The sequence below is a fragment of the Natrix helvetica genome (genome assembly GCF_964273705.1).
Source record: "Natrix helvetica genome assembly, chromosome: 2".
Taxonomy (NCBI): domain Eukaryota; kingdom Metazoa; phylum Chordata; class Lepidosauria; order Squamata; family Natricidae; genus Natrix; species Natrix helvetica.
The window spans coordinates 36,740,617-36,764,605 of record NC_138552.1 but is presented as its reverse complement, the minus strand read 5'-3'; the positions used below and the strand labels follow the sequence as shown (position 1 = coordinate 36,764,605).

Genomic DNA, 23,989 nt, shown 5'->3' with positions numbered 1-23,989 from the left:
TTGAAAAAGAAATTGAAATAATTTAGGGCTAAAAAAAATAATAAAAAGTACAATAACATGCACAAGTTGAACATTTTTAGTATTCCCCCATTTACGGACCAGAGGATAAGGCAAAAAGGAGAGAGATAGGACACTTTTGAGTTCTGTGAAAGTGCCACATGATTGAAGATGGTGAAGCTTGTAGCCACATATAAGAGGTCTTAGGTGGTAGAGGAGAAAGAAAATAATCTACATGACTTTCAGTTCATGGAAATAAAGGTCAAATTCTCTTATTGTTTCTCAAAGCATTGGGGGAGCAAATGAGGATATTGTGATTGTGATTCCTGTTGCATATAGTCTTTTTATCCAGGAAAGTTTTAATATCTCACCCTTCCATACAGAAGAAAGCTTGAGCAGACATTTGAACCGCTCAAGGGTCTAACAAGTTGCATGCTCAATGCCACTTAACTCAAGGAAAGAAATATAATTTTTGGGAAATCTGAACATGATATTGTGAACTTTTTTTCTGAGTCTAGTATAGTGATGGCGAACCTTTTTGTAAAGGTGTGCCAAAATTGTGCGTGCATGTGTGTGCCCACACCCACAAGGCAATGTACCCCGCCCATCTGTGCATTTGCATGCGACTTCTGTGCATTCACACACACACACACATTTGCACACAACACCAACCCACACCCATGCAGAGGGGGGGAATTTTTGCCTTCCCCAGGCTCCAGAAGGCCAAAAATCAGCTGGCCGGCACATGCATTCACACTGCAGCTGATGGCTTGCGTGATGCGTGATGGCGAATATGGTTCCGTGTGCCACTTGTAACACACCTGCCATAGGTTCACCATCACAGGAATAGGACATTAATCAACATCCCTACTGGGGGAAAAAACCCCTGTAATCCTGTTTCAAGGTCACAGGTGATTATGTTTAACTTCTTCATTGCTCTGAAAATTCAGTTGTTCTGTGCTTAAAAAAAAACCCTTTGACAACATTTTTAATCTCAGTATTTATTATTATTTATTTAATCTATTTATTTGATTTTGGCACCATCTGACTGCAGCCCAACAGTGTACAGTATTCTAACTGGGCTAACAATATACAGTATTCAGAATGTTTTTGTTATCAGTGATTTAGCCATGGTCACTAATTGTTTTACATGAAACTAACCTTCGCACAGATATTGCAATATATTTCTTTTACATATCTCTTTGGCCAAGTTTTAAATTATTAATTGATTTTAGTAGCAGCATACACTTGTCAATATTTTACATTACACTGTATGTTCTATTTTGTACTCAGTGGCAGACAATAAAGAGATATCTAGCATGCTTACAGTTGTAATCTGCATTCCTCATCAAACTGGGGAGAGATTTTGATTTGACTCCCAAAGCTCAAATGAGGTTTATTATATTCATGTTTGGTGATGCCTTAGACAATAAGTGGAAGGACTCTCATTAAATTTGCAAATAGCGCACATTATAGATGGTGATACAGCTTTTTAAAAGGATAATTTTACAAACATGCTTCGGATAAGCACATGTCCTACATGTGATGTACACCTGTACACCTGCATGTGATACAGGCAGGGGGTTGGACTAGAAGATCTCCAAGGTCCCTTCCAACTCTGCTATTGTATTGTATTACATCTGGCCTGCGGGCCACCAGTTTGACAGGCCTGGTATAGGGTTTCCTGCCTGAGCAGGGGGTTGGACTAGAAGACCTCCAAGGACCCATCCAGGTATTCCATTCTATTCCATTCCATTCCATTCTTATTCCATCCCTCACCCCATGTGTGTGATTTAATTTTTGTTTCCTAATAAGTGATCACGGCCCATGTTTCTACTACATTTCATTTTGTTACTTTCAGCCAATTAATCTATTCAGATAATTTTTAATTTCAGAAAAAAATCCTATCAGTTCAACAGTATACTCAGAGAGAGATGCTAAACTTTCCTTCACAGAATCTGCTTAAGTAGGGGCTAAACAACCATATTTTTGAGATGCTTTCATTTTAACTTTTGCACTGAATAAATATTTGGATCTTATGGTCTAAATTGCTCCTTCCAAAAGTATGGTTCCAACTTATTAATACCTTCAGTGTTCATCTTAGCAGTAAATCAAATTATAAAACTATTTACTTAAACTAAAAAGAAATAATGTCTTTTTCTTACTGCAGCCAAGAGTGTATTTAGCTGCCAGTTTAGGATATCATTCCATATAAGTGAGGTTGTTGGCCAAATCTCTTATGGACTGGTGGCTAAAACAAATGAAAAGGTTGCAGGAATTAACTATGTCTAGTTTAATGAAAAGGAGGATTAGGACTAACATCATAACAATGTTCCAATATCTAGGGTGTTGCCACAAAGAAGATGTGGTCAACTTATTATCCAAAGCACCTGAAGGCAGAAGAAGAAGCAATGAATGGAAATTAATCAAGGACAGAACCATTCTAGAACTAAGGAGAAATTTTCTTACAGTGACAAAAATTCACCAATGGAACGACTTCCCTCCAGACGTTGTGAATGCTCCAACACTGGAGGTTTTTAAGAAGAGATTGGACAACCATTTATCTGAAATGGTATATAGGGTTTCCTTCTTGAGTAGGGGATTGGGCTAGAAGACCTCCAAGGTGCCTTCCAACTCTTGTTATTCTATCTATGTATGAAATATATATGTAATGAATTGTTTAGGGTGTCACAAAACTTCTACTAGGTTTGCCTAATTTGAATCTCCTTCCAAGTATAATTTATATTATTTCATTAGTAGCTCTGATTAGAATTGCTAAATCAATAGTAAGCACCCAAGGCAGTCATTTTCATAATGAGGAAGATCTTTAAACATCCTCTTGTGACTTACTTGCTTTAATAGTAAAAAGGCTAATAAGTTTCTTAATTCATAAATTATTCTGAAAGCCAAGTTGGGGAGGAGGTTCAAAGTGTCCAAAATATGTGATTTGTTACAGAAGTTTCATCTATGTTATTATTACACCAGAGTGGTAGTAAAGCTTTACCATGAAAATTTTGCATGTTATACAATCTGTGTCAGTTCTTGCAATCCCGAGAACGAACAATTTTTGCCGGTTATGTTGCATTGGAATTATTTGGCAGCTGTATCTGCCTCAGTCAACAGAACAACCTAGAAACTATTTAGGTGTTAGTTGTTTTGAATACTTATTCTTGAGCACTAAGATGCAAGAAAACAACCAAGCTCTGAGAGCACCAAGGATAATCTTCTAATATTACAGAGAATTTAACTTCATTTTGGGAATTTCTGTATTTGTATTTTAAATTTATTATCTGCATAATGATATTCAATGTGATTTTCTCTCCCACCATTTCTAAAATATAAACCTCTTTCTGTCCAAAGGATGTTATGGAGTATTTAGGAGATATGAAGCCAAATTAGTTTTTTTCTGATTCTTTCCTGGCATCTCCTCCTCCCCCCCCCCCATTTTGTGTAATAGGTCCAGGGCAGTTTTATACAAAAGATTAACTACAGTAGATATGTAGCAAATTCTACCTGGTGGCAAGAAACTTTAAAGCTCTATACTATTGTTAAAGGACTAATTTACTCAGAACCTTGTCCTAGAGTCTTGCATCAAGTCCACTCATTTTTTTAGTTGTTTCATCTCTACATTGCTTTTTGTATCTTTATTCTTCTGCAACTTTGATTAAATAATCTATCAAAATGTGTGCACTTAAAAAAAATAAAGGCTAAAAAAGAAGGCACTGTTCATTGCCCTGATCAACACAGCTAATTTCTATATGTAGAACCAATATGTAGGGAGTGAGAAAGGAAGGAAGACAACTTTAAGATTGAATGCTCAGATACATAAAAGTAATTGACTTCCCAATTTTTCTTGTTACATCCAGGGTACTCTTTAATTTTGTTCTTTTTTGTTCACTAAATCAGGAATCAGGGGAAAAAAAGCAAATGTAGCTCCATGGTACAGGGGGGACTTAAAACTTAAATTCTTTTCTACATTTTAACTGATTCATTTTATTTTTTGAACGAGAAATATGGCCATTATATGTTGGCTCTTAGTATATAACACACTAGCCCTCAGGCTCAGAATTCTGTTTGTTTCCTAGTATGATTTGTTTGCTTATTAGTAACCTGTGACTATCACTAAGTGTTGTATCTTATGATTCTTGATGAATGTATTTTTCCTTTTATGTACAGTGAGAGCATATGCACCAAATTCCTTGTGTGTCTAATAAAGAATCCTATCCTACCCTACCCTACCCTACCCTATCCTATCCTATCAGCCTAACAAGCTGAATTCACACAACCCCCAGGTCATAAACTAGCTACATTTTAGATTAACATACTGGACATAGTCTCAACGAATTAAATTAGTCCTTCTGCATCAGGCTCTGTCTGCTGGTTCCTCCGTCTGAATAGGGCCTAGGAAAAAGTCTCCATTCCCGTTTCCCCATCTTTTTCGACCACAATCTTTAGACTAGCCGCGCGACTTCGATTTTTGGCGGTCCCCGGCGGAGTAGATCCGCGTCTGGTCCCCCACTCTACCCGCCGGGATCCGCTGGAGGTCGCTCCCTCCCTCCCTCTCCGACGAAGCCTCCACGGAACGCCGGCTCCCCGTGGAGAAGCGAGGGCTCTTTCACACGCCAGAGACCGAACGGGCGAGTCGTCAAAGGAGCGGCCTGCCCGGCCACTCCTTTTCACCGCTTGGGGCGTCTTTTGCTTGCGCTCAGTAGCAACAAGTCTCTGAGTGGGAAGCTCCGCCCCGCCAGGCAGCCGGGAGCCCCCGAGGTGGCGAGAGCAGCAGCCGGCGACGGAGCCAGGCAGCCGGGGACTCCGAGGGCGCGCGCTACTTGCTTTTGCGGGGCTGGCGAAGCGCTGCGGCCCCGGCTCCGCATCGGAGACCCCCGCTTCGAAATGACAGGTAACGTCGCCGGTGCGACGAAATGTGGCTCCGTTTTCTCATAGAACCGGGAATCGTGCTTGGGGGGGGGGGGAGGCGGGAGCGAAGGAGAGGTTCGTTGGGATGCAGGGAGGCTTCTGCCTTTCCTTTTTAACCGATGGACGATTTATCCAGATTCCGCCTTGAAACCTCCTTCCAACTTTTCTTTGGTGAAAGAATAACTTTGCTTCGAACAACACTGATCCAGCAGGTGCAGGTCTGGCTATTGTGAGAAAGCGCTTCTGGAAAAAGGCTCACCTGGCGTCTTTGAAGGAGGGGGGGGGGGAGAAGAGGCTCTTCCCACAATTAGACGAGGGGCTTAGTTGCCTGCTTTGACTTCGTTCGGTCTTAAGATTGGGTACCATATTGAACGTGGAAACCCGGGGCAAAGGGAACAAAGCTCTTTTATCAAGTTTAGATCAACCGTATTGTTGTAGGCTAGCGGGATTTGCATTTGCAAACAAGGTTTTCTGTGTGGCCTGAAAAACATTACTTTTCCATTTGGGCCACAGCGAAAAGTTTGGTGCAAGTTCAAGTCTTAAATGCATTTCTATGAATTTCTTTAAGAGGCAGATCTCATAAAGTTACCCATTCTCAAGCAGAAGCGGTATTGTTATTATTTAAACCACACCGGGTACCAATGTTTACTTTTCTGTATTTCCCAGTAAGGAGCTCTGTGTGACTCAGAGGCTTGTGTTACAGCAGCCATTTTCTACCTTTAGCACAAGAGCAAGTCCTTAATTGAAATGTAGTAGAATAGGTGTGATTTAGGACTTGTCTGCACTGGTGCCCTAAAACATGTTAAACTTGATTTCACAATGAAATTCATGCCTGTTTCACCTATGCTATCTGCCTTAGGCATACCTGAAAATCAGTTCATGTTTGGAAACCGCTGACTTAAAAAAAAAGAGAGGACCGAGGTAGGTTTCCATTATTTTTATAGTGCAATCAGTTGAAATACAACAAACTTTTAAGAGGACAAAAGGAAACTATATATTTGTAAACCAATTCCCTATCTCCCCGCTGCATTGTGTCATATTTGTTAGAAAATCAGAACTGATTCCTTTTGCCACATCCTCCTTGATTTCTAAAGGCATTTTTGTGAGGACTTCAGCCCTGTGGGATGCAGTTTTCATTTGTCAACCTGGATTGTGGGGGAAATCAAATGTTTAATTTTGCTAAGTACATTTTATAAAGTTTTCTTAGCATAGTTTACCACCTTTTCTTGTTACTGTGACATACAGTATTAACGTAAAGGATTTTGCATAGCGTTCCAGTATAAAAATACAACAAACAATGAACAAAATAAAACAGTTCTAAACTGCAGCATTTTTGTCATATCCTCATGGTTGACCTTCAGTGGAAGCTTATAATTCTTCAAATTGCTTTGTTATTTGTTGTAGAGAAAATAAAGACTCCGGTAACATAAAAGAAGTTGTATACTTTACTGCTTGTTATACTTAGTTCTCTTATCTTGTCTGGTAGGGTGATTGCTCCAGCTAGTTCTTTGTGTCAGGTGTCAATAAGTGACACCTGACACAAAAACATAGAGGTGTTTCAGCTCCCCAGAAGAAGGCTTACTATAACCCCATATGAGTCACTGCTAGGGCTTGCACCTTGCTGATTAGCATCTGCTTTGTTTCATGTATGTATTATGTGTGGTTGCATCATTTAATTGCTCTGATGAAGAAGCACAGAAAAATCACCTATTTTCAGGAAGCCTCATATTGCATTTGGATTTGATCTTCTTCTCCAGTTTGGAGAATATTGGCAATTTCATTTCCACATGTATAAGAATTACGGAAGCAATCAATATAGAAATTCAGTAGAGTCGGAGATTGCTGATAACAGCTTTGTGTGAGTGACCAAGTGGTCTTGTTTTTTTCCAGTTAAGAGTTGCTCCAGAGTATTCTCATAGTGAGGTCCATCAAGTAGGTCTTTTGAAGGACTGTGGCTCCTTTTTTTTTACATCTGCTGAAATTAATGGTATGTGAGTGAATAAGTGTCCTCCTACATTTAATTGGAAGGGAAGAAATTGTATCATTAGCTGGACTTTTGCACTCATGGTGGAGACATGAGTTACGGTACATTTTGTGCTCTGCCTGTCTAAAGAAGTAGGGAATGCAAAATGTGTTCATTGCTTCAGATTATATGCAAGCTATATTAATAAAATAATGGTTTTGTTTTAAAAATACCTAGAAGAGGGGCAGCAGTGAACCTTTATTAGCAAGTCTATGTGCTTGTTGAGGAAAATAAATCTATCTTTTCATGTCTCTGCTATAAACTGATTTCAGGAAGGTTTACAACAATTAAATGCAATAAAATAAGTTTTAACCAAATAAACATCAAATAAAAAATTCATGCATATAGTTGAACATTTGGGATAATCTCCTAGACAGACTGGGATTTGCCTAGTGATTTGAGATATTTTGTAACCAAAATAGAAATAACAATCAGATTGTCCGTGGATGGAACAAAGCAAGTGATAGAATAAGGTTGCATGCTTTTTAAAGGAATTGGCTGCATAAAACTATTACATATAGTCTATAGCTTTAGAGCTTCATTACTTAAATGCTATGTAAATTCTCTCGGCATCTATTCACTCAGCCTTGCCATTTTAAGGGTAAGATGATGTTACAGTATATTAACGTGTAAATGGGAATTGCTGCCACTGTACTTGGCAGTGAAGGTGATGGAGGAAAACATCAAACCGAATTCCCTCAGTAAAAAGACCTTTTAAATGCATAACCTGCTCATCAAGTCCCTTTTCTCTCAAAGTGGACCAAGAGTGCTTTTCTTTGTTGGCTTGTAAATGCTATTTAAATTTGAGTCCTGTTTGTTTGATAAAACTTGAGTTTCTATACAGATTAGTGAAAGTTTTGGAAGTAAAAATATCTCCCTCAAATGCTTAGTTTTAGAAGACAGAAACCGGAATAATTTGAGATTCTTAATGTAATCTTCTGTTGTAATTATGATAAAATGTGGCTATAAGATTCCCCAGAGAGTCTGCTTACATGAAGTGAGGCCTAGTGTGCTGACCCCGAGAAGCATAATTTAAACCTAGAAGAAATGTGGGGGAAAAAATAAAGATAAAATTGGGCATGGAAACAAATACAGTGGTAGGAAATAGGGACAGTGTCACAAAGTAAACAGTGAAAGGTTTTATTTAATTTTTATTCTACCTTTTTAATAAATAACTCAAGATGGCACATTTACTTCCTACTCTTTCTTCTTCATATTTTCGCCACAACAATCCTGTGAGGATTGCTAAGATAGTTACACAAAGTGGCTGTAACTACTATCAAAGAGGTTTGAGGATTGTGTTCCAAACTAAATAAAAGCAATCATCTCTGCGTTCAAAAATGATCCAGCAATATGGAAAAATATTAGAAAAAAAGACTAGAAATTAAAATAATAATATCATAATGCTATAAGTGAATGTTTCTTTGTGTACATATCTATGCATATGCAGTTATATATATATATATATATATATATATATATATATATATATGTATGTATGTATGTATGTATGTATGTATGTATGTATGTATGTATTTGTGTTACAACCCCTGGTATGCCTAAATATGGGAAGAAGGTCACTACTCCCTCTTTCTGTCCTTCGGCTCATCACAGAAGACCATGCAGGCAGAAAACCATGAGAGCTAATTAGCTTGAAATAGATCTATACTAGTCTCCCTTTATTTATTTATCAGTACAAATACAACACAAATATAAAAAGGCAACATTAAAAATAAAAATATGGTTTTCTGCCTGCATGGTCTTCTGTGATGAGCCGAAGGACAGAAAGAGGGAGTAGTGACCTTCCTCCCATATTTAGGCATACCAGGGGTTGTAACACAAATACATACCTATTTCCCTGGCTCAACTGATAAGGAGGCGAGCCTGTGGCTTAGTGGCTAAAACTCCTGCCTAAGATATAATACAGCCCAGGTTCAAATCCCAGTAAGGGTATGGCTAGCTGATGAGAGCTAATTAGCTCGAAATAGATCTATACTAGTCTCCCTTTATTTATTTATCAGTACAAATACAACATGTATGTATGTATGTATGTATGTATGTATGTATGTATGTATGTATGTATTTGTGTTACAACCCCTGGTATGCCCAAATATGGGAGGGAGCTCACTACTCCCCCTTTCTGTCCTTCGGCTCATTACAGAAGACCATCCAGCCATCAGCACAAATACAACACACACACACACACACACATATATTGGTTAGGTTACTCTGTTCCTAAAAGAATGTCTTAGGGTTTGGAAAAGTTATAGAAATGGACAATGAAAATAATGATTAGATAAAGCTGGACTATAATGAGGAAAATATGACTTGGGGAGAAGAGGGCTATGTTTAATAAAAGTATACTTCTCTGCTTTTTTCACACCCTAAAAGTTTCACAAAGAGTTTCCCCCCCTCTCAAAATCGTAGAATTTCTTTTGGAAAAAAATCAGTTTGTTGTACTAGAACATAAAGTACTGTTTTAACCTATGTATTGCTAATTATTGGTATTTACCACTATAGGATGTGATAGCCGAGTACAGCCAAGATTAGATAGAAAAAGTTTTTAAAATTCAATTTTGAGCATAGTAGGAAGTAAGAGTTGGATTTGGACTGCCATTCCACATGGAGATTTAATTTCTCCATCTCTGAACAGCAGCCATGAATTAATTATATTTCAGAAAATAGTCTTCTAAATGTTTGCTATGTTTGAAACATTTTGATACTTCCGGTTATGCTGTGCATCTCCAGTACATTTAGTGAAATAATAAAAACTCTTTAGTATAAGAATATATAGGGGAAAAGGCATACCTGAATAATGCCTATAATCTATTCTATGATATTAAAATAATTGTAAAGATATAAAGCAACAAAACATTAATCTATATTAAAATATTGATATTTGTGGATACTTGTGATGAGTAATAAAGCAATGCAAGCATAAAATGCTGAATACTAAGGTAAAGAAGAATGCATCCAGCACATGCCTAAAATGAAATAAGATTGACTCATGTTTTGTCATTTTGGGAGGCTGTTCATAATAGAAAAGGCCTTGTACTTGAAGGAAAACAAATTCCTAGCTTAAGGCATCCTTTAGCTGAAACTGAAGTCCAGTTTAAAGCATATGTGTATGTGTAAATGCAAATATATATAGAGAGAGCATGCTATGCATGTGTGCATAGGAACCTTACTCCTTCTAGAATTAGTATTTGGCCAGCAATTTGAGCTAGCACATAGATCAGTCAGTCTTCCCCATGGTAGCACGAGTGTGAGTTGCTGTAGAGTTGAGCAGTGCCAAAATCGAATTAAGGGAATAAGTAAGTAAATGTTTTGAGAGAACAATTATCTCTAAATGTGTGCTAAATCTGTAAATGTATACATGCAAATAATGTGTGCTTGGAATCATATACAACCTGGCAGGCCAAAGTCAAATTAACGTAAAAGGAAGTGAGACTAAGGCAAAAGATCCAATGTGATGTAGTGGTTAAATGTTGGATGAAGAGTTGAAGCCCAAGTTCTGCTCTGCCCTCAGCTGTGAAAACTCTCTAGGGGATTTTCTCTAAGCCCAACTTATCTACAGACTTGTTGAGGGGAAAATAGAAGATAGAGCTGTATATGCTTCCATCAGCTCCTGGGTGAAAGGTGGGATATAAATGAACAAACCCCCCAAAGTGCCTTAACTTGATCAGTTTTGTAGCTGCCTACATCTTCAAGGGTGGTCCAATTCTCCATCCTGTGAGTGGCAGAATGCTGGTTCGCATCAAGGGAAAGACATCCTTTCTGAGACAATATTACTATATGGAACGATCTCCCTTCTCTGAAAGTGCTGGTTCCCTCCCATATTTATATATTTTAGACAGTTCCTAAAAATACATCTTTATATGTTGGTCTTCCCATCAGTAAATAAAGATTATTTTTATTTTTACTCTGTTCTCTTTTTATCTTGCTTTTTGATCACATCGTTTGATTATAAGCAGCTTAACTTTTTTTAAAAAATTTAAAGTGCTACAGGAAGACTTTTAATAAAATAAAACAATAAATAACCATGATTCATGAACATTAATTGGATAAAATAAAATTAAATTAAAAACTGTGGTTTTTTGCTAGTTCTTTGAGCACCAGTGATCTCCTTGAAATATCAAGATGGCTTTTAGGGACACCCCATCAAGCATGCCTTGTAGAAGTACAGTAGAGATTTAACTATTGCCTACAGTATATAGAACTGCAACCAAACTTAGAACAAAGTGTACAACTTCTGTTGAAAGCCAATAAAAATGATGACTGGAACTTGTAGTTAATGCATTACTATAGGACTGGGTGAGATTTTAAAATTAATATGTATGTCCCAACCACAAAGAGGTAGTCTTCCAGCTTCTTAATCAACTTTTACTGTAATGCTGCTTCAAAAAATAAGTTGCAGAAGGTAGGACAAAAAGTTTGTTTGGCTGCAAAGGAGATTGGGTCAAGGTTAAGCTGCAATCTTTGTATGCAAATAAGTTGATATGTTCTCCATCTTTAGCCCATATAGTTAGTGGTTGAGAGATATTGGAGCATTAAGTGCAGGTGGTAGAGAAGTTAATCTGTCACTGTAGTATCAAGACAGGTCAACTTAGAATCTTCATATTGTTGTGTACAAAGTAGAGAAATAAATAAGGTTTACTTTGCTTCTTCCCTTCCTATAATTCTGACATGCTCATACTTCATTAGACCATGATTAGAATTATGGAGTTGGCAAACTACCATTTGTTGTTCCTGCACTCTTTTACATCTGGATTCAGATGTTTGTGGGCATCATGGTTCTGTGTGCTGTGTTTGGCTCTGAAACTTTCATTCATTCAATATTTACTCTTCAGACATGTTTTGGGTGCTGTTTATGATATGTAAGTGGATTGGGTTGGAATAAGATTCTGATCTGATTCAAATTTAATTTGTTGAGGAAGATGAAATGAATTAAACATTAGGCTAAAAAATAAAATTGGTCCTATGCTTTAGACTGGAGTATAGGTTCGGAAAAAACTGAAGAACAGTGCATTTGTCACCACTACATCTGTTTACACAAGTTGCATTGTATTAGCTACTTAACAGAGGTGTCAAACAGGAAGTAGATGAGAGCCAGTTTGACTGGCTTAGAAGAACTTCTTTTGAAAATTTAGCAAAATTGTTTTGAAGAGTCCCTGTCTTTGGGTTAAGCTGTCTGCTTGACAAGTCAATAGGAAAGTATGATTGTTCCACATAAGGTAAAAAAAATGATGCAAAATATGCAAATATACATGTATCTGGGCTTGGGATATGTATGAAACTGAAGAGTATATTAGGAATTTTGAAATCACGTTCTGGATTTTCTCACAGAAGAGTTTCCAATGGTAGCATGTCCAGTCCAAGAAGGCAAGTTGGTAAAGTTGTTCTCTCACTCCCCTGCCCTGCTCAATTCTCCTTACCATTCTAACTTATTTTAATATTTTTTTCCCATTGAAAAGTAGGCATAATGACAAACAAAGCACTGGATTATATTGCCCCAGTTTTCATTTTTGTAATGCTCAGAGGCATGCTTGCAAAAAATAAATAAATCTGGTCATATCACATGAAAAACCAACACATGAAATCAAACCTACTGTAAAAATTAGGCTGCGACACAGAATGTATTGTTCTAATTTAAAAGGTGAAAGATCCCATAGAAGTAGTTCTTTAGCCTTAATTGTACATTATTTTGTGTCCTGTTTGTCACAAGCAATAGTTTTTACTTATTCATTTTACTTATTCAGTTATGCATATTGAATTCTGTCCATACACAGATTTCAGGTTTTTCTCTGACTGCATGGATTCTTTAATACTGTATATTGAATACATTGAGCTATTTGTGTTGTGTGGTATTAAAATATTTGTTTTTCCATTTTTGGATTTACAAAGCAGTTGGCAGGTGCTCGATGCTGCTGTGTGTTCAAACAATAGCAGCATGAATCTTTCTGATAGAGAGAAGAAGAAAAAATAAAGTTAATTTGTGTGCCCAACCATCACTTTGCCAGCATTATTTTATGTTATGTTCTCTGCTTAATCTGATTCATTTTAAAGGCATGCAAGCTAAAGCAATTGTTAACAAAATCCCCATTTCTATTAAAACAATTTACCATGTTTACACAATGCCTTTGTTTTTCACTTTCGGGCTAGCCGAGATAATTCAATGAAGGCTTTTGCTGTGGGGATTTTTTTTTTTAATATGCAGGTTCTGATGTACACAATGCATCACAATGAACATAATCCAGTGCCTCCTCCTTCCTCCAGGAAGAAGAAGAAGAAAAAAAACCTTACATTTTGCCTCATCTTTGAGACAATTCGCCATTTTAAGATGCTTCTTCTGTTCATGTTCACAATCTACAGTACTCAAATTGGGCTAACATTACTGCTTATGATATTAACAAGATCTTGTACAAGAGCAGGAAGTCAAAGAGGATCAATTATGTGTCCTGTTGCACGTCCGTTTCAGGAAATACCATTAACATGGGATTCTACCAGGGCTTATTGAAAGGAAATAATGAACGTTTTCTAAAACAATGGCTGTGGCTATCCTTCTGCATGGAAGACTGAGGATGTTCTCTAGGATGCTTGATGCTTGAGATACTGCTTAGCTTAATACCTGCTAGGGGTGATATAAGGATAGCTGTCACATATCTTTTCACTCCAGGATGTGTTTAGAATATGTTTGGGCAGACAAGCATCTAATCGTGTTGACAGGTTTCTAGTGGTATTGAATGAGTTACGGATTAAACATACCTGCTTTGGTTAAGGATTATTAGTTTGTGGTTGAGCACTAGTAGCATATTTCTAATGTGGAGACCTTACAAAATGCTCAGGTAGACTGGAAAAAACACTCTACTTCACATTTGGATAACCACTGCTGTCATTGAAAACGCACATTTAAATGACTTTGGTACATGAAAGTGTGGACCATAAGGAAGGCTGAGCGCGAAAAAATTGAGGTCTTTGACCCATGGTGCTTGAGAAGACTCCTGCGAGTCATTTGGACTGCAAGGCAATCAAACCAGTCAGTCCTAGAGGAGATCAACCCTGACTGCTCTTTAGAAGGCCAGATCCTGAAGATGAAACTCAATTACTCTGGCCACCTAATGAGAAGGAAGGACTCACTGGAAAAGAGCCTAATGCTGGGAAAGATTGAGGGCAAAAGAAGAAGGGTGACAGAGAGCAAAAGAAGAAGGATAACAGAGAATGAGGTGGCTGGATGGAGTCACTGAAGTAATCAGCATGAGCTTAAATGGGCTCCGGGGGATGGTAGAAGACAGGAAGGCCTGGAGGAATGTTGTCCATGGGGTCACGATGGGTTGGACACGACTTTGCAACTAACAACAACAAATTCTGAATTCAAATTCCCAGCATCTTACACAATCAACCATGTTTTGGGGAATGTTGGAAGTTGTAGTTCATAATCTTTGGAATGTCTAATTCTTGTACACAATCTGCTATAAACAGTTCAAAGAAGCAGACTGAAATACTATAAAGAAGATTTTGGGACATAAGAATAAGATCCATTGAAATATAGTGTGCTGAGGATCATTTTGTAATTACTGGAAGTGTTCTGAGATAACCTCTTGCCTTCATATTTTCTGCAGTCTGATAAATTGCCTTTTGACAAGAAGAATGGCTATTTAAACCTGAATTCCAAGAGCAAGCAGCCTTAAAAATTATTTTACTTTTATGGACTTTTGTTGGAGCCTTTCACCAAGTATAAACAAAAAGCATCATAAGGGTAGAGGCATATCTTGAGCAAAGTGTTTTAATAAAGCACAAGCTAGAAAGTGATATTATAGCAGCCTTTCCAAACTGGCACTCCCTGGATTGAGACTAGACCTTCTAGAATTTAAAGGCAGCTAGACAGTAATTTGAACTCTTTTGTACTTAGATGTTTGGTATATAAGTAGTACTTTCTTTCTTCCTAGGGCTTAATGTTTATAATCTGTTTCTGTAGGATACAGATTGCAGATAATTATTGTAGGCAGCTGGCATTGCCATTTTCATAGCTGAGATTAAACTATGGAGAAGAGAGACTAACAGCTGAATCTGATCTGATTTGAGAATAATTATGGACCAAAGGGATTAAGTACCCTTTAATCAACTTTTTCTTTCTTTTATCCTGTTTCTTAAAAATGATGAGTAAGAATATAGTGAAACCAATTTTTTTTCCTGAATGTAGACCAAGGGGGAAAAAATTGCATACTTTCTTGTTTGACATGTTGGGTAGAAAAAGCATCTGTTTGTGGAGAATAAACTAGATAACCTCAATTTTGATCTACTGTCAGATCAAAATCTTTATGGTAAAATAAATTATTTAGAAAGAGAAAAGTACATGGATAGAAGAGAATCTTTGTAGGTAATTAAGGTAACACTTGAAACAGATTCAGTAGTAGTAATACCTTTTAACCATAGTCGTTCATTTTGTTATCTGGAAGAAAAAATGTTTAAGTAATTCCTGACTCATTGTACACTGCATGGTATAAATTACAGACTGTGCCAAAAAGGGATGTAATGAGTTTGCAAAATATTCATCTTGAATAAAAAAATTTATCAAGAATGACTTCCTTATTTATATTTCCAATACAATTTTTGTTATGTTGAGAATGTTTTGCAATTCATTACATTCTAATACTTTCTGAGTAATTTCACCAGAGGTTCTGGAGATGTTCATTGTAGATTTGTTGAAAGAAGGACATTACAAAACGTTTAACTGTTTATTTATATAGCTTTAATAAACTAATTACCCAGTTAGTACAGTATTACAATCCACAGTTTGAAAACAAACGTCTTGCTCTTTGGTTTTATACCTCAGATTCCTTTCTGTCTCCAAAATCTATTTCTTAATTCTAAAAGCATGAAAATATGTCCATCAGAATCCACTCCATCTATATCATTAAATTTCAGTATCTAATCAATGGACAGCAATAAAGGCTTTACATAGTTGGATAAAGCAACAACATCCAACTGGGGAAAATGATTAGGTTCCCCCACCCTCCTAAATCCAGACTCTACTTATATGAATGAATCAGTTGTTTTGTAAAATCCTGCCCATAGCAATTCTTCTTCTATTAACCTTGACTAACCCTGCTTTACCTTATGCTTTTAAAAGGAGAACAAAGTCAGCATCTGTGTACTTTATCTCTCTCTGTTCAATGCCTAACTCCTACATATGCATCAGCTTCTCTTGGGCACACACAAAGTGATAAGAACAAGGGAAATGATTGCTGCCCAGGTTGTCCTAATGAAAGAAAATACATCTTTGTTTCCTATAACACTTAATTGATTTAATTTCCATGTAAACCCAATTTCATTTCGGATGCAACTGTCCAGTAACCAATTCTATGTGTCAGTGTTCCAAGTAATAGACCCATAGCAAGCAAAACTCCGAGCCAGGTAGCTTCCTCAAAGAATAGCTTTATGAGATATATCACATTGGCACCGATTCTGAAGGTTCCCGCAGTTTTCACCTAATTAAAAGTAAAAGTTTTTCACTTTCTCAAAACAATCAGTCACATGGTCCAATCATGGCTCTGTCTCACCAGAGACAGAGCCTGGTAACATCACTCCTCCTTCCTATGACCAGGTGTGAGAATGTCCTTGGTTCCCAAGAGAAAGCATTTTATTTTGGCTACAAAGTCCAACTATCTCAAATCCCCCTTCCCTATCTCTCAGCTCCAGTGTGGCAACACTGAAACTCCCAGATGGCTTCGGTCAGGTCAGCTTCAGGGTTGACACAGCCTATTCTTTCTTATAGTAGCTTCCTATGTGATGGATTAGAAATTACATGTGAGTAATTTCTTCAATATGCTCAATCATGTAGAAAAGCAATTCCGATGAAATAGAACTTGCTTCCAGAGTACAGCTTTGTACATCTTGTTCCATCTTTGACGATAGGGGGAGAAATTTTAGCCCCCTCAGAGAAGGCTCGCAATCTGGGAGTCTTCCTGGATACGCGGCTTAGTTTAGAAGAACACCTGATGGCCGTGACCAGGGGGGCCTTTTACCAGGTTCACCTGGTACGATCCTTCCTGGATCGGTATGCTCTGTGCACAGTCACTCATGCCCTCGTCCTTTCTCGCCTGGACTACTGCAACGCTCTCTACATGGGGCTGCCCTTGAAGAGCACCCGGAGGCTTCAGCTGGTCCAGAATGCGGCCGCGCGGGTTGTCATGAGGGTACCTAGGTGCTCCCATGTTACACCCCTTTTAGGTGGCCTGCACTGGTTGCCGGTTGTTTTCCGGGTGCGATTCAAGGTTTTAATTATGACCTTTAAAGCGCTCCATGGCTTAGGCCCAGGGTCCCTGCGAGACCACCTACTGCCACCAGTAACCTCCCACCGTCCAGTAGGATCCCACAGAGCTGGCCTCCTCAGGGTGCCGTCGGCCAGACAGTGTCGGCTGGTGACCCCCAGGGGGAGAGCCTTCTCTGTGGGAGCCTTCCCTCTGAAATGAGCTGTCCCCGGAGCTTCGCATAATCCCTGACCTCCGGTCCTTCCGATGCGCCCTAAAAAGTTGGCTTTTCCAGCAAGCCGGCCTGGCCTGTTAATTTTAACTCATTTTTAAATGTATTGTCTTATAAATTCGGTGGGTTTTTTTTGGGATATGTATTTAATTTCTTTTTAACTTTTGGGATGTGTGTTTTTTAATGTTGTACGCCGCCCTGAGTCCTTTGGGAGAAGGGCGGCATATAAATCCAATAAAAACAAACAAAACAAAACAAACAAACAAAGCTAAATAATGAATTCAAAGTCAGCACCTTTCCTATTGAAACAGGAAGCTAACTTTTCTAAAGTAGTAGCCTCATTCAGAATTTTCAGAACACGTTGAGGTTACTCTTAGGAAATGACTTCTGGATAGGCTTCTTCTTCAAAATGACTCCTAAGGATAGATAGATACAAAGGTGGATTCCTACAGGTTTGGCCCGGTTTGGCCAAGTAGGTAGTAACTTGGCTTGCCACACCCCTGAACTGGTTTTGTCGGCGGCGCTGAAGGCACCGCCATCTTGTTTTTTGCTTCTGTGCAGAAGCATTTTTTTACGATTGCGCATGTGGGCGAAGCACCTCCCTGAGCAAACCATCAGTAGAAGAAGCCGGAATCCACCCCTGGATGGATAGAATAGAATATAATTCTTTATTGGCCAAGTATGATTGGACACACAAGAAATTTGCCTTTGGTGCATATGCTTTCAGTGTACATAAAAGAAAAGATGCATTCATCACGAATGATAAGGTACAACACTTAATGATAGTCATAGGGAAGAATCAATATAAATCGTAAGGATACAAGCAACAAAGTTACAGTCATACAATCCTAAATGGAAGGAGATGGGTGATAAGAATGACAAGAAGGTTAATAGTAATAGCAATGTAGACTTAGTAAATAGTTTAACAGTGTTGAGGGAATTATTTGTTTAGCAGAGTGATGGCGTTCGGGAGACACGGCCAGTTATATATATTGGAATACTACGTGTCCCACCTCCCTCCATTAAGCCCCTTGCCTCTAGAATGCTTGAGCTTACAGGAATTCTTGGAAATAAAAATGATTGTTTCATTTTGCAACTTGTCAATGTTGTGTACCGGTGAGCCTGGCCAGCAGAGGGCAGTCGAGAATAGGGATCCTCTGATTGGCCCAGGCGCACCAGCCAGCCGGCGGGAGAAATACTTTATCCCTATTGGTTCGTCGTCTGACAGCTCCTGGTATAAATAGCTGTCAGACGACTCGTTGTGTTGTTCCTGTCAGTTTATTCAATAAACAACAGTTGTATTATATTCGCCTCCGTCTCTTCATTCGAGAGGTTTCTACACTGGCGACGAGGACGGGCGACGTGGAACCCTATACAGTGCCGCAAATGGCTTCAAATGCTGCCTTTTCGCCGTTCCGGCCAGAGGCTGAGGCTTGGGAAGCGTTCCTCGAGAGGTTCGACTGCTTCCTCGTAGCGCACGATCTCGTCAGCCTCACCCAGGAACGAAAGCGCGGAATCTTCCTGAACTACTGCGGGAGGGAGATGTTCGCCACTGCAAGGGCTCTCGCTGCTCCCGATCCTGCCAATTCGCTGCCCTGGGACGAACTCCTGGCTCGCCTCAAGCAACACTACGAGCCCGCCCCGTCTCGTTTTGCCCGGCGGCAATATTTCCGCCGGTGCATTCAAAAGGAGGGCCAAACCATTGCCCAGTACGTGGCCGCTCTCCGCGCTGAGGCAAGTCTCTGTGAATTTAGTGACTTGGAAGACGCGTTGCTCGAACAATTTATCTATGGGCTACGAGACATAAAACTCCATCGCCGCATCCTAGCTCGCCCTGAGTTAACTCTAAAGATTGCGGTAGATGATGCCAGGGCTTATGAAATGGCTGATCAATCCACACCGGATTTCAGCCACCTCAGTCAGCACCCGCATGCCGCTTACTTGCCGCCATCTCCCTACGCGGCACCTTCTTCTGCCTACGCTCCATCTACCGCTTCTACCTTCCATGCTGAGGTAGACCAAACTGCCGATCGCCTTCAAACCCTCTCCACCCGGGATGGACGGCAGTGCCTCAGTTGTGGCGGCCGCCACCAACGCTCCCAGTGCAGGTTCCGGCAAGCCCTGTGCCACCAATGCGGCAGGAAAGGCCACCTCGCTGCAGTTTGCCGTTCCGGCCAACAGAACCGCCGCAGCCCTCTGCCGCAACCTCCTCCAGCCCGTCAGCCACCTTCTACGTCTTCCCGCCGTCAGCACTCCCTCTCCGTGGGGGACCCACCTGAAGCCTACCCTGAATGGCTTGTAGACTCGGCCTCCTCAACTTTGGAGGGCCGAGGTAAGCTGCACCTCCTAATCTCCATTGAGGGGGTGCCCTGCCCTATGGAAGTGGACACAGGGTCGGCCCGATCCGTTATGTCATGGGCCACCCTTAACTCCTTACTGCCTTGGGTTAAACTTCACCATCTACAACCCCCTGATTGCCGCTTACGCGACTATCAGGGAAATGTCATAGACCTATTGGGCTGCCGACCCTTTAACATCTCTTTGGGTTCTCGCAAGGCAAAGCTTCCCTTGCTAATTGTAAAAAAACCCCCTCGCTTCCCTTCTAGGACTGGACTGGTTTAAGGCCCTCGGCCTTTCTATTGCTGGGGTTAACTCACTTTCACCCCTCCCTCCTGTTACCCCGCCCTCTATCTCCTCCCTCCTTTCCGACTTCTCCGATGTTTTCTCCCCCTCTTTAGGCTGCTATACCGGCTCTCCTATCTCCCTCAACCTCGACCCGTCAGTTCCTCCAATCCGCTTGAAGGCCCGCCGACTTCCCTTTGCTTTAAAAGCAAAAGTCGACGCCGAACTGGACAAACTAATCGGCCAGGGCATTTTAGAACCCGTTGATTTCTCCCCCTGGGAGACTCCCATAGTCGTGCCTTTGAAGTCCGACGGATCTATTAGGATCTGCGCGGACTTCAAATCAACACTTAACAAAGCCCTCCAATCACACCCCTACCCTGTGCCGGTGGTGCAGCACGTCCTGCACACTCTGGGCCAGGGTCGCATATTCGCAAAGCTGGACCTCGCGCAGGCGTACCAGCAACTGCCTGTCGACGAGTCGACCGCGCTTGCGCAAACAATCGTCACACACCGCGGCGCTTTCAAATGTCGCCGCCTTCAGTTTGGCGTGAGCGTGGCCCCCGGCATTTTCCAGGGACTCATGGAGCGGTTGCTCCATGGCATTCCCGGGGTCACCCCCTATTTTGATGATGTTCTGATTGCCGCCCCCAACCAATCAGAACTCATCAAAACCCTACGTCTGGTCCTACAAAAATTCCGTTCCGCCGGCTTGCACCTCAAACCTTCAAAATGCCAGCTCGGCGTTCCCTCTGTCACCTTCCTCGGCTTCCTCATCGATGCCAACGGCATCCACCCTGACCCATCAAAGGTCGAAGCCATTCTCTCCGCCCCCACTCCTTCCAACAAAGTGGAGCTCCAAGCCTTCCTTGGCCTCCTTAATTTCTATTCCTCCTTTATTCCCCACAAAGCTTCCCTGGCCGAACCCCTTCACCGTTTACTAGACTCTTCCACCCCATGGGTCTGGTCCAGCCGCGAAGCGCATGCGCTCGCGGCTGTCAAGCGCTCACTCACTGCCCCACCAGTCCTCGCCCAGTATGACGAGCGTTTACCTCTAACCCTGGCCTGTGACGCTTCCCCCTTTGGGGTCGGGGCTGTTCTTAGCCATTCGTACCCTGATGGCTCTGAAGCGCCCATAGCTTTTTACTCCCGCACCTTATCCAGAACTGAGCGAAATTACAGCCAGCTGGATAAGGAGGCTCTTGCTGCCGTTGCGGGAGTAAAACGTTTTCATTATTACTTATATGGCCGCCCCTTCTCCCTGATCACCGATCACAAGCCCCTACTGGGCATTATTGCAGGGGACCGTCCCACACCCCCCATTCTATCCCCCCGCATGTCCCGTTGGGCAGAATTCCTATCGTCCTACTCCTACACATTGTCCTACCGGCCTGGCGGCCACATTGCTCACGCTGACGCGTTGAGCCGCTGCCCTCTGCCTCTTCCTGTCACTGATCCAGCCCCTGTCCACTCTATTAACCTCCTGGCCGACCTCTCCCTACCGATGTCCGTTTTGGACATCGCGCAGGCCTCCCGAACTGACCCCATCCTGCACCGTGCAATGACCGCTGTCTCCCGGGGCTGGTCTGCAGTCTCCAATGATCCCCAACTCTCCCCTTTTTTCCGCCGCCGCCTGGAGCTTTCCATCATGCAGGATTGCCTCCTGTGGGGAAACCGCGTGGTTGTCCCCTCTTCCCTGCGGCCAGCTGTCCTGTCTCGCCTCCATGACGGCCACCCTGGCATAGTCAGGATGAAAAGCCTCGGCCGCGGCTATGTCTGGTGGCCGTCCATGGATGCGGACATCGCCGCCTACGTCCAACGCTGCACCCCTTGCCAGCAGGTGCGCTCCGCGCCGCCTTCTTCCCCGCCTAGGGAGTGGGAACTCCCCATGGGCCCATGGAGCCGACTCCACGTCGACTTCATGGGGCCCATTGAGGGCCGCCTATTCTTCCTTCTGGTGGATGCCTGGTCGAAGTGGGTTGAGCTGTTTCCTATGCCCAGCTCAACCTCTTCGGCCACTATCCGCATCCTTGACTCCCTATTTAACACCCATGGTCTTCCGGACGTTATCGTTTCCGATAACGGTCCCCAATTTTCCTCCACCGAATTCCAGTCCTACCTTGCCTCCTTGGGCATCCGACATGCCCCGATTGCCCCCTACCACCCTGCGGGCAACGGCCTGGCCGAACGAGCGGTTCGCTCCGCTAAGGAAGCCCTGGCCCGTATGGCCACCCTTCCCTGGCCACTCCGCATCTCCACCTACCTCCGTTCCCAGCACTCCACCCCTTGCCCCGCTACGGGCAAAAGCCCAGCGGAACTATTGCTGGGTCGCCGTATTCGTTCCCTGCTAGACCGATTCCACCCTCTCTACCACCCTTCTTTTCCTGTCCTTCCTTCCCCTCCCAGGTCTTTTCTGGTGGGTGAGGGGGTATTCGCTCGCAACTACACCGGCGAGCCGAAGTGGCTACCTGGCAAAGTGACTGACATCACGGGGCCCTGTTCTTACAGGGTCCTCCTCGATGATGGCAGACATTGGCGGCGGCATATAAGCCAGTTGCGTCGGCGACCAGAGGGACCTGAACACAACACACCTGCAGAAAAGCAACCAGGCCCTAACGACGCCGCCTGCCGGCTCGACCGTCCAAACGCCACTAGCTCCGACCTCGCAACAGCCCCCCCCGGTGCGCTGGCTCACTTACCATTGGCCGTCGGTGCATTGCCGGGAGGAAGACCCATCCAGGACGCTGCCAGGCCTGTTCGCCACAAGAGCGGAGCCGACACTCCACCTTCCCTGGGCGAGGCGCCATCTTCTTTGAGACGCTCTCAGCGCGTGCGCAGGCGTCCGTCGTACTTAGACGATTACGCCTGCGCAATCCAGGGGAAAGGGGTGTTGTGTACCGGTGAGCCTGGCCAGCAGAGGGCAGTCGAGAATAGGGATCCTCTGATTGGCCCAGGCGCACCAGCCAGCCGGCGGGAGAAATACTTTATCCCTATTGGTTCGTCGTCTGACAGCTCCTGGTATAAATAGCTGTCAGACGACTCGTTGTGTTGTTCCTGTCAGTTTATTCAATAAACAACAGTTGTATTATATTCGCCTCCGTCTCTTCATTCGAGAGGTTTCTACAGTCAAATCTTCATTCTTTAAAAATTAAGATCCCTTTATTATTTTTTTAAATGTAAAGGGGCAGATGGACACAGTCTGATTGTCATTACGAGGGATGCTATGGATATAGCAAGGATTGAGACACTGAAAATCTTCCTTTGGGATGTTGACGATGAAACGTTTCCTGTGCTTATAATCTTATTTCAACTTTCCTTTGCTTTACAGATGTGCAAAGATCATAAATGTGAAGATTGGTTGTAAAGTTACTTTTTCATCACTGTTGTAACTGTGAATAGTTGCTAAATAGTTGCAATTGCTAAACAAAGGACTACCAGTAACGAATTTACTGTTGCATAAACTGTCTTGAATCACAGTTACTATGTCAGAGTCTTATAGTCCTAAGGATGGAGAAAGGAGACCTGGGAGAAAATTATCTATAGCTAGTTATATTGTAAATGAGTTCAGCTGAAATATTGAAGGTTTGAAAATGAGTGGAGGCTGTATTTACATTTAAGAAAGTTTGAACACAATATTAATTATTTTGTAAGAATTCTCAATAAGCTCTTTCCTAGTGAAATCAGTATTTTTAAGGAACATGTGAGGAGAGGCAGAGTATACTATGGAATCCAAACTGCTTTGGTTTTCTTTGGATATTAGCATTTCAGATGTCACATTTGCGTCAGTTTATTATTTTGCTCACAGAGGATTTAGGTTGTCTAATGTACGCGGTATAGGATGGCATTATGGAAATATACTCTTTGTTTCTTTTAAACGATGGCAAATATGGTTACAAAATTTGAATTCTCTAGGTAATTTTTCACTAATTGGGAATTATTGTCTTGTTT

The 23,989-nt window shown here is 41.7% G+C and overlaps 1 protein-coding gene across 2 annotated transcripts in view; it reads left to right on the top strand.

The window, feature by feature from the left end:
- Positions 1-4,720: 4,720 nt before the first annotated feature.
- ARHGEF28 (Rho guanine nucleotide exchange factor 28) overlaps positions 4,721-23,989 on the top strand; it is a 166,591-nt gene continuing 147,322 nt past the window's right edge. Inside the window, exon 1 of one of the 2 annotated variants that reach the window (XM_081942975.1) lies at positions 4,721-4,897. In XM_081942975.1, coding sequence (XP_081799101.1) covers positions 4,891-4,897 — 7 coding nt within the window. In that variant the 5' untranslated portion in view covers positions 4,721-4,890. The remainder of the gene's footprint in view (positions 4,898-23,989) is intronic. The other variant, XM_081942976.1, reaches the window with a different exon arrangement.